General features: G+C 47.6%; 1 protein-coding gene across 1 annotated transcript in view; it reads right to left on the bottom strand.

Annotated features, from left to right (window-relative positions):
• The window catches only part of Rfx8 (regulatory factor X8), a 57,313-nt gene that overhangs the window by 25,977 nt on the left and 20,179 nt on the right, over window positions 1–11,157 (bottom strand). Inside the window, exons 5-6 of the mRNA XM_034521865.2 lie at window positions 6,025–6,088; window positions 337–447 (exon numbers count right to left, since the gene is read on the bottom strand). Coding sequence (XP_034377756.1) covers window positions 337–447; window positions 6,025–6,088 — 175 coding nt within the window. The remainder of the gene's footprint in view (window positions 1–336; window positions 448–6,024; window positions 6,089–11,157) is intronic.

The raw sequence follows: 11,157 nt of genomic DNA, 5'->3' as shown, positions 1-11,157 counted from the left end.
CCGGCCACCTTGTGCAGCACCTGCTTTTGATTGCACCATTGCTCCAAAGGCCCCGCCCGCTGACACCTGTGTCCCTGAACGCTGCCATTCACATTACTTCCCAGCACCAGTTCCTAGAGAAGCCAAGGCTCTGTTTCTCTTTTCTGGTCCCTTCTTTCATGGAGGGAGCCCTCACTTCAGAAGATAAATGACAGAGGGCAAACCTCTATTTTCAGGCCCAGAAGGAATGCTGGTCTTCCCAGGTCTGAGAGGTAGGAGGCGGTACCCCGGGTGAAACCACAGGCCAAATAAGAAGGCACTGATGTGACAACCATGCCCCTCGGGACACAGACCTACCAGCTTACAGGAGTACTTGTTTGCCAGTTCTTGTTCCCAGAACGGACATCTTCTGAATGGAGACACAGGTGAGCCTGTCGGGTCCGTCTTTATTGGGGAGCGATTTTCACACTGCAAGTCATTTATACCATGGTTATTTCTTTAAAATAAAATGCATCCTCTGGCATATAAATAAAGTTGCAGTCGCAGGTTACTCTAAGTCAACAGTCTTGAATGTGGTGGTGTTTTTGCAACTGCCCCTCATATTCCATTACAATAATAATGGCTCCTATAATACTGTCTGCTACCAAAGGGAGGGCCTTAGGCCTTAATACATTGCCCAACATATCATTCTTAGGGGGTTCTAAGTTACAGTCAAGAGCTAAATCATCATGTTCAATTAAAATATCATCCATGAGCAGCCTAATGTCACTATGTATTTCTAGAACCTTCATCTGTTGAATCATTGCTCCCCGAAATAAAATGGAATCCCATCAAGTTCCTGTCCTGTCAGATTTGCGCTCCTGAGCTGTGAAGAGAGTTAACTGTGTCAGGAATCCTGGGCTGACAGGGTCACTGCTTCATTTCTGACAAATTTCAGGCTAAAACAGAAGGGGAAAGGCTTGATAGAAAGCACATGGGCCCTCTTCATGGTGCTGACCAGCAAGGTAGGGACCCCATAGGGCCAGAGTGCACCAATTTTATTCGAAATGATTTCTCCAGGACTTTTGAAAGATTTTCCTAGCAGAGAACCGGCTGTCACCAGTCCCACAGATGGCGCTTTGATGCAAAGTCAACCACACTGAATTGAGACTTTTTATCTCTCTCCATCTTTACGGTCTGCTTAGTTCTGCTATGGAATTCTGGCAGCTTCCGGGTCAGAATTTCACACCCCACCCGTGGCTTCCTCAGTTCCTACGTGTACCTGGCTGGGCTCAGCTACTTGCTGGTCCCTGGGGTTTTGGCTCCTGGGGGTCAGCAGCTCCTTTGAACTCCACAGCACCCTTCCTCGGGACAGATGGTTATGCTCAGCCATCATCCAGAAGTGAGCCACGCACAGTAGCAAACAGCCCCTGAGGGTTGCTCCCTCTTTGTGATACCCGTGGTAATTACGGAGACTTACACTGAGATGACTGGTGAGTGGAGATACTGCCCAACAGCCATTGCTCTTGAACTCTTGAGCACCTAACCCTGAACTTCAGGAAATGCGTGCTGTGATTTCAGTGTTTCCAGTGTGCTGAATCACACCCCTCCTGGAGGACTCTTGGGCACACACGGGGCAGGAACTCTGAGGGTAATGTTCAAGGCTTCCCTCCATGGATGCTGCCTGGGTCCCGGGCCAGTGCATGCTGTTCTCTGGTCTGTGAAGGATGCTGAGGTGACCGACCATCAGGAAGAGTGTGTTTCACAAAGCTCACCAGCCTGGCTGTTGGTGTTTCCATTAGAGAAGACCCAGAGAACTCTTGGTTCCAGCCTTGAGCAGCTTCTCATAGTGACAAGCTATTTAGGCCATCTGCTTCAGAGCCCAGACTGACCTGGATACATCTGCTCTCTAGCTGCTGCCTTTGCTGTTCCCAAAGCAATGTTTCTCAAGTGTGGTCCTGAAACCATGTCCTCACTCGTACTAGGGATCCAGATTCCTTGTCCCTAGGTGACTGGGAGGAGGCCAGAAATCTAGCAATTCAACCATCTTTCTAGAACATTCAGATAGACAGCTATAAATCTAGGCAGGTGTGTGTATGTGCACACGCACGCTTGTATGTTGCACACCATGAGCTCCCAGAGAAGACAGGATGCCAAGCATCTCCTCTGTTGTCGTCCAGCTTCTAGCCTTGAGACAGGGTCTCTCACTGAACTGGAGAGCTTGATGTTTTGACTAGCCTTGCTGGCCAGTGAGCCAGCCAGATCTGCCTGTCTCTGTTCCTTAATGCTGGCTTTACAGGCATGTGCAGCTGTGCCTGGCTGCTTTATGGGTGCCTGGGAGTCAATGTCAGACCCTTGCTCACTCACGAGCCACCACCCAGACACCCTAGGTAAGCTCTTTCTTTTCTTTCTCTCCCTCCTTTCCTCCCCTTCCTCCTCCCTCCCTCCTCTCTCTTTCCTTTCTTCCTTTCTTCTTCCCTCCCTCTTCTCTTTCTCCCCTCCCTCCCTCCCCATCTCTCTTTGTTTCTCTCTCCTTCTATTCTGAGACTACCCACGTTCTCTATTTCAACATGAAAAATGACTGTTTTGCCACCCAGACACTGATTGGCTTCTCAGTCCTAGACCTGACTTCTGTATTAACCACTCCCTGCAAGGCTCAGGGAACATCTCAGAAGAGGGCAATGAAAAGAAATGTAAGAGCCGGAGGGTAGGGAGGAGCCCCAGGAGTGAACTGCTGTCTTCTGGACTTAACGTGGCCATCGAACTCACGAGCTCATAGCTGATGTGGCCTGCATAAACCCACACAAGATGGAGCCGCCTGAGTATCCATCGTGGATGGGGGAGGGGCTCTCAAGGCCCTACCCCTAGCTTAGGAGCTATTGGCATTTGATGGCTGCCAGAGGAGGAAGAGTCACTTTTCTCTGGGGATGTGGCCACTGGCAGGTGGCTTGTGCTACAGGAAAGTGAGGCACTTGGGCGCATATGAGGAGAACACACTGGAGGGGTGTGTTTGGAGGCTATCTGGAGGGATCGGGGTAGATATGATAAAAATGTGATATATACCTACATGAAATTTTCAAACGATAAATTATATATGAATACAAATGATTATAAGAATATAAAAGTACATTGCCATGAGACATCAAAAGGAAAGTTCCTGAGTGCCTGAAACGTAAGCCGTGGGTCTCTTCCTCCATCTTTTCCACGTCACAGCCATGAGCTCCAGCTTTGCTCCAGCACGCATTCCACATCATGACATTCTGCTTCACCACAGCCCCAGGAGCAGCGGGGCAAACCCACAAAAGTTTATAAAACCTCCAAAATGCGAGCCAAGGTAAACCTTTCCAGTTTTTAAGTTGATCGGAGCAGGTATTTTGTTACAGTAACAGAGAGCTGACTAATACAAAGCTTATGTATCCACCCCTAAAAATACAATGGGGACTACCTCTTACTGTTGCCAAATCCCCAGGCATCATGTGCCTGTCCTGAGTTACATCACCCAGAAAAGCTTTTGGCTTGCCTTTGGTTCTTTCCACATCTTCCGTCATGCCTCCCAGTATGTCCTGTCCTCCTTTTGAAGAGGTTTGATGGTGTGCCACACCCTCCTGAATCACACACATCCAGATTCCGCAGCCTGGCATTAGCAAGCTCTTCACTCTTGGTGTCTCTCAAGGCCAGGCCTCGAGGCCTCCACACTGTTAGACCTACCTCTCAGGTCAGACGCAAGCTACACCCCAAGGTGAATCCTCTCTCAACAGGATTCTGGGAGTCCCCTTTTTAACAGGCAGAACTACGGTGCCCCAAGATGCCCATGCTCTAATCTCCAGATACTGTGACTCTGCTACATTATAAAGCAGGAGGGACCTTGACACAGGGAGAGCCTTTTCCTGATGTCTAACAATCACAAGAGTCCTTGAAAACAGGTGGCTGAACTCGGCTCAGAGAAGGACTCGGCTTACCCTGTGCTGGCTTTGAAGACAGAGTATGGGGTTAAAAGCCCAGGAATATAGGTGGCCTTTAGATGCTGGAAGATCCCCCCAGCCTACAGCTAGAGAACTGCTCTACAGACACCTTGACCTTAGCCTGGTGAGAACTGATGGGGGTAGGGGAACTCACATCCCCCAGGACACAAGACAATCATTGTGTGTTGTTCAGAGCATTGACTTTGTGTTCATTTCTTAGGCACAGCCACTCATCTAAGAGGTTCTCCCTGGTCCTCCATCATAGCTAAAATAAACATCAGGGCTAAAGCACTCAGGCAGGAGCTGGGTACTACAGGGAAGACTAAGAGGCTTGCAGCTGGGTGTGAAATAGCCAAGCTGGGTGGATAAGAGGAAGAACAGGATCCAATTGAAATAAGTCAAATCAGCCTTTAACCACCCACCCTTGTCACACACACACACACACACACACACACACACACACACACACACACACACACACACACACACACACCAGGAGCTTCACAAGGCACCTTGCCTTTCCTTTCCTCTGCCTAGCTTCTCAGTTTTATGAATAGTTCTACTTTTAAAAAAATATTTGTTTTATTTTCTGTGTATGGGTATTTTGCCTGCATGCACAGGTGTGAGCACTATATGCATGCCTCGTGGCATGGATCCCTGGGAACTGGAGTTACAGACAGCTGTGAGTGCTGGGACTTGAACCTGGGTTCTCTGGAAGAGCAGCCAGTGCTCTAACTGCTGAGCCATCTCTCTGGTCCCTGGATAGTTACACCTTTCTTTCTTTCTTTCTTTCTTTCTTTCTTTCTTTCTTTCTTTCTTTCTTTCCTTCTTTCCTTCTTTCCTTCCTTCCTTCCTTCCTTCCTTCCTTCCTTCCTTCCTTCCTTCCTTCCCTCCCTCCCTCCCTCCCTCCCTCCTTCCCTCCCTCTCTCTCTTCTTTCTTTCTTTATATTTTATTATTTTTTTATGAATTCTTGCATCTGACTGTAAGAGACATTCTGGATTGTGGGTTAGGACAGCTTGGCTCCTAAGAAAGCTGCCTATACCAGGAAGGAGATCACGCCAGACCACTCAGGGGAAGAGAAAGAGCACCCTGAGACTAGTAAGTTCAGTCGCCACAGGTCTGCACTCAGCTCAGTCTGCTTCTGCAGCGTGGCTGTTGCTTAGCCAGCTGTGTCCTGGGGTGAATTCCTCAGCAGAATAGAGACTGCCAGTGCACTGGGGAGATCAGCCCTCGTGCACGCCATCTGACCCCCCATGGCCCCTTCTGCCTTTCTGGACTCACTGCCCTTCAATACTGCCCCAGTTGCTTCCTGACTACAGACAATGCTTTTCAAGTACAAGACCATGAGTGATTTTGTCTTTTTAACTTCTGGGTACTGGTCACCAAAAACAGACGTTTAAAAAAGTGGTTCTTGTCAGTGTTATCATTCACGTCTGCTAGCGACCATGTTTGTGTTCCTTCAAATCCCTATGTTGTTATCGTAATCAACCTGTGACAGACTTTAGAAGTGGAACCCTGGGAGGTGGTTAGGTCTAGAGGATGCGATGGATATTCATGAACTGGATCACTGACAAACAGGAGGTCAGAGAAGCCTCTGCCACCCAAGGTCAGGGGAGCAGCCTGCTGTCCACAGCTCAGCAGGCTCCCTCACCGGAACAATCCAGAACTATCCAGAACCATGAAACATCAGTGTGTTTAAACTGCTCAGTATAGAGTAATTTGTTTTAGCAAACTGAGCTGAAACAGGATCAAAGTCCTGTCATGTCTTAGCCAACTAAAGTGAGGCTCAACGTATAGTGTCAGAGATTGGCTACTAATAGCTCTGATGTCCTGATTCTAAGAGTTGAAATAATACCATAGAGGCACGTTGCGGCAAATTAATCACTAACCACCTGTGCATCCTTTAGAACTATATCTCAAGAAACACAGCTTTCCCTCCAGGGCAGGGGCCAGGTCAGTCCTAGCTGAGTGTGATGAATGCCGGACACTCAACAGTGAAACCAAATGGATGATGGAGTAAGGACCGTCCAGAACGTGGGACACAGCAGGCATGCAATCCCCGATACTGGTGGGTCTGTTAGAATGTGGATATGTTATACTCACTGCTTCTTCCTGCTGGAGAACGTTGTTATAATCAGGAGATTTTCCAAAGGCAACAAGATCGCCACTGTATAAGAACAGACAACAGAGAAACTGTGTGACTAAGATACTCGTCCCTGCACACAAGAACACACTTTCCTCTGCTGCAAGCTTGTTTGTCTGGGGTAAAACTCTATTAAAAACTCATCTTCCAGGTTCCGGTACACATATGGTGATTGTCACATGCTTGGGGATTTTTTTTTAAAAGTTTATTTCTGTATCTGGGACAACCTTGGATTTTAATTTTAAACACTTTATTCCCTTCAGAAGCAAGGGTCTGACACCATTAAGGTTACAACTTCACTCCTGTGGGAAAAGAAAACCCAACGTGAAAACGGGGTCTTGCTGCTTTCTGATTTGGCGTTTCCCACTAGTGAACCAGACACGAGAGTGCTGTTAGGTGATGGGTGTGGCAGATCCCACTGTCACAGGACACAGGAACAGGGGGTTGATGGTAAGCTCCATTTGTCAAGTCTGTGGGGTTGCCGTATGTAAGAGACATATACAATAGACAACAGGCTTAGTCCCGTTGATGTGCTGTGGGGTGCTTTCCCTTTAATTATGGGTGTGCAGCGCCTCCCACTTGCACCAGGAAATGTGCCTCCTCAGGGTGTGAGAAAGAAAGGTATCTTCTTCCCTGTCTGCCCCAGGGCTAAGGCTGAGCTGAGGGGGGAGCCATGGCTTGGAAGCTTCATCTACCCAAGTCAGCATAGTCCTCTCTCCCGAGAGTGCAGGGCTGTAGACTAGTTGTCACTCTCCTCTCAGAGCATGGAGCCATGGTCAGGAGGACACCTAGGAGAGTTGGCCAGCACTGGCTTTCCCTGCTTCCCAGAAGCCCCAGGGGCTCTCTTCTAAAGGTTTGTGTCATGGTGCCAATCTGTCCTCCCTCCTAAGTATTTGATTACACACACACACACACACACACACACACACACACACAAATGATAATGTTTCTGCACAGTACTCTATTCCCAAGCGTGGTAGGCAATCTGAATACAAGCTCTTCGGGGAGGCATTCCTTTCATCCTTTAGTGAGAATTGCTATCAAAACATCAGTGTTACACTGGACATTCCAAATAGCTCATGGGATGTGGGCTCCATAACCCAGAGATATGGAAGGGTAGATTCCACACAAATGCTAGAAAATGCAGAATTTGAAGTGTCTTAGAAATTTCATTTTGGGCTTGCATTTTGGACTGGACTGTGCTCCCCGTCATATATTGTAGTGTTAGCCTCTACTGTAGCTAAATTTGTAGAAGTGTGTGTGTGTTTGCACACGAGCATGTGTGGGTGAGGGGGGGGATGAGAATCATGCACACTTGAAGTCTGAGAGAAGACTACATTTTTGAACAGGGTTGAAACTATGACGGTTTGGAATGAATGCACTTAGTGTTATGAGACAGCCATGAGCGCATGGGGAGAATTTTATGGTCTCAAGTGCTATGGTCAGGCATCCAGTTGACGAGGGAGGGTGGGCTTGTGACACTGAACTTGGATCAACAGCTTGATTGGCTTTAGTTACACCTGAGCCTTAATGAGGTCCACCTTTGGATATCTGTCTATGAATGCTTCCAGAACCACTGGCTGAGGAGGGGAGACCAACCCTGAGTGTGGCACCACAATCTCCTAGGGTGGGGTCTTGAACTGAATCAAGAGGGGGAAGTCATGTGAGCATTAGGTGTTCCCCATTCTTTGCTTCCTGGCCAGCACCAGAGACAAGCTGCCTGACACAGCACCTCCTCCTCTGCGAGGGAGCAAGTCGCTCTAATCTCTGGGCCAGAGGAAAACCTTTCTCTCGCTTTGCCTTTTTGTCTGGTACTTAGCCACAAGAGACATAACCAATATATAAAGATTCTGGAACATTCTAAATAAATTAAGAGTTAATCCCTAGAATAAAACAAGACATAAGGAAAGATCTGGAGTAAAAGTTCACAGAACTTAACAGAAAGACATGGTTGTCGGCACTTGGAGACATCAGGAATCACTAGTGAAGTTGTTTTTATTTTTATTTTTTTCTTATTCTTTCTTTTTGAGGTGAGGTCTCATTATATAAGTCTAGATGGCTTGGAGCTCGCTTTGTAGACTAGATTGACTCCAAACTCATAGCGATCAGTCCACCTCTGCCTCAGGTGTTGGGACTAATGACATACGCCAGCATACTTGGCGCTAGGTTTTTCCCAGTGAAATAGGAGGAAATATGATTTCTCTACAATTCTACATTGTGCCGACACAGAATTCCTGGGTCTCTTTTCTGTGCAAAAATGAATAAAAAAATACAATATGATGATATTCATGTCCATTTATCCACCCACCACCTATCATCGCCATCCAGTCCATCCATCCATCCATCCATCCATCCATCCATCCATCCACCCATCCACTTACTGTTCATCCATTTAACTATCCATCTGTTTCTCATTCCGTTACTGTATGTATGTTAAGTGTCTATCACAGGACAGGCATTTTGTTAGCTCTTTGTTAGCATATTGAAGGGGGGCATAACTGTGATCAAGACATAACAAGAGCTGCCACCGCTGCCACCACTGCCACCGCCACCGCCACCACTAATAGTTTGTTTTTGCTTTTTTGAGACAAGGTGTTTCTATGTAAGACTCCAGGAGTCTAGCCTTAAGTGTTTGGCTGTCCTGGAACTTGCTCTGTAGACCAGGTTGGTCTTGAACCCACAGAGATCCACCTGCCTCTTTCTCCTGAGTGCTGGGATGAAAGGTGTGTGCCACCCACTATCCAGCTAAAAGCCATTAAAAAAAAAAAAATTAGTATACATTAACTAAAACACAAAGAAATCAGCATGACTCAGGGCTTGAACTGGAGACTGCAGCACAGTTGGGCCACACAGAGAACAGGGGACTCCTGGGGTCTGGCCTTAAGGCCAGGTTGGGAGCTTGGAGGTCTCGGTCAAAAATGCTGGTGCAGAGAGGACCTGGCAGACTGAACGCAGGGAACACTGCAGACATTAGCTGTGCTTGAACCTGGACAGCTGTGCTAGCGAGTTAAGGCTGTGGTAGACCCGAGTTCCACTTTTCCTGAACTGGAGCTTACTGCCACCCAGGCTCAGTGCAGTGAGAATAAAGTCAGAGGGGGTCAGAGGGGAGGAGTCCAGGGTGCCAGCCATGAGGGCTGTGTGTCTCTGGGCTCACCAGCCCCTGCGTCATTTCCCTAGTGTGGTTCTGATATAGACAATGGGGACACTTATTAGGCCGTGAGCCAAAGCACAGATGCTGCTGGACTACTGGCTCCAGTGAAGCCATACACAATACCAGAGCGGGTCTTTCTGAGAAGGAGGGCCCAGGTCCCCTGGGGCTGTCTGAAGCCTCTGGATGTGTCTAGTCACCAGAGCAGAACAGAGAGCAACCTTACTGCCCAGCAGTGGCCCTATGTTACTCTGTGCTTTGAAGACCTGTGGCCCTCATGGGCTACCCCCTCAGCTGCTACATCCTAACCTAGGCCTGTTAGGATTTAACAAACAATGGGGCAGGGGCAAGGCCAGCCAGACCAGGGGAAGGCAGGAGACCCAAGAGGAAAGAGGTGACATCCTGCTACAGCAGCTGGTGGCTGGCACTTCCTTCAGTAAGACTCTTGGGCTCTAGTGGCCCTAGACAGGAAAGGCATAGGGTCAGATGACTCTAAGTCCTATTTAAGGCCCCACGTCTCTGTCTCTAAATAGTTGGTAATGTGTAGACTCTGACTTCCTTTGGACTCACCTACAGTTAGATTCTGAGTCCCCCATGGAGAAAACCCAGGGAACCCACGTTTCTTTCAGGACCAGCACCAGCAAGTACCTGCTTGCTTTATGTAGTATGAGAATCACATTAGTTTAATCTGTTTTCAAAATCACTTGGCACTGGGGAGACCAAGATATACTTCTAGGACACGTGGTGATCTTAAATAATTAGGTAGTAGGTAGACAGACAGACAGACAGACAGACTTCCCCACAAGTCTACCAAGCATGGTGTTAGCTCTAACTCAGGTTTGTTTGCACATTCTTAGGCTTTGACATCACTGTCATTAATCCAGACTTCCATTACATCACACTGGCACCTCAATCTTCCTTGCACATAGCTCAGCATTGAGGAAAACAATTTAAAGCAATTACAAAGATAAGAAGATAGTAATGTAATAAAATCCCACCCTCAGACCATGCTGTCTAGTCTGAGCGCTGGGGTAGGGCACTAGTGCTGGGGTAGGGCACTGTCCTCCAGTCCCTGGGGTCTACCTGCAGAGCTCTCTTACCACATCTGAAATAATTATTAGTTTTGACTGGAAGTGACTCTTCACAGGTAGTTTTGGATATGAAGTTAAAATGCAAACAAAGATTCATATGGGCACAGATTATTACATACTGATTATAAAATGTGTGTGGTTTCGTTTCATTAACTGTAGGCACTGGGAGATGCGGCAAGCAAGCCCTCATTTCTTTGGTGCTTTACTTCATTCGGCCTAACCCTCAGACCACCCTGCAGAGATGGCAGTTAAGGACTGTTATCCCATTTCTCAGATTGGGCAAGATGAAGAATCCTGAGGACATTGTGATTCAAGTTCAGAGCGATTGCCTATTGTTCTGTTCTTTCAGGGTACATATGCACCTGACAAGGTCACAATAATATGGGGCGGAGGATGTTGTTGAGTTGTAGAGCCTTAACTACCACGCATGGGCCAAGGGCTCCATCCTCAGCACATGGATACCGACATTCACAGTGACACAGACATTCAAACACACACACACACACACACACACACACACACACGAGTTCTATCCCTCCTGGCACACAGACATAGGCATGTACACACACACAAACACATACACAAAACACACAGTAAACGTGTTTTGAAACTAAAAATGTGCAAAAATTATGTTACTGGGAAGAGAGGCTGGCACACCAAGCACTGCAGCTTAGTCATCTTTTGCATGGAGGGAGGCTGCTACTCAAGTATTTAACCATCTCCTGACCCATTAGATTTAATGAAAGGCTTAATTGCAAAATGACGTCTGCGGGAAAGCACTGAAAGTGTAAGTTGTCTGCATTTGCTTTCTTATGCAAACTTCAGCCTCTAGGGGGGTGGTGAGGGGGATCAAG

The sequence above is a fragment of the Arvicanthis niloticus genome, chromosome 17 (assembly GCF_011762505.2).
Source record: "Arvicanthis niloticus isolate mArvNil1 chromosome 17, mArvNil1.pat.X, whole genome shotgun sequence".
NCBI lineage: Eukaryota > Metazoa > Chordata > Mammalia > Rodentia > Muridae > Arvicanthis > Arvicanthis niloticus.
The sequence above is the reverse complement of the archived record's forward strand: the minus strand, read 5'-3'. Positions and strand labels throughout refer to the sequence as shown.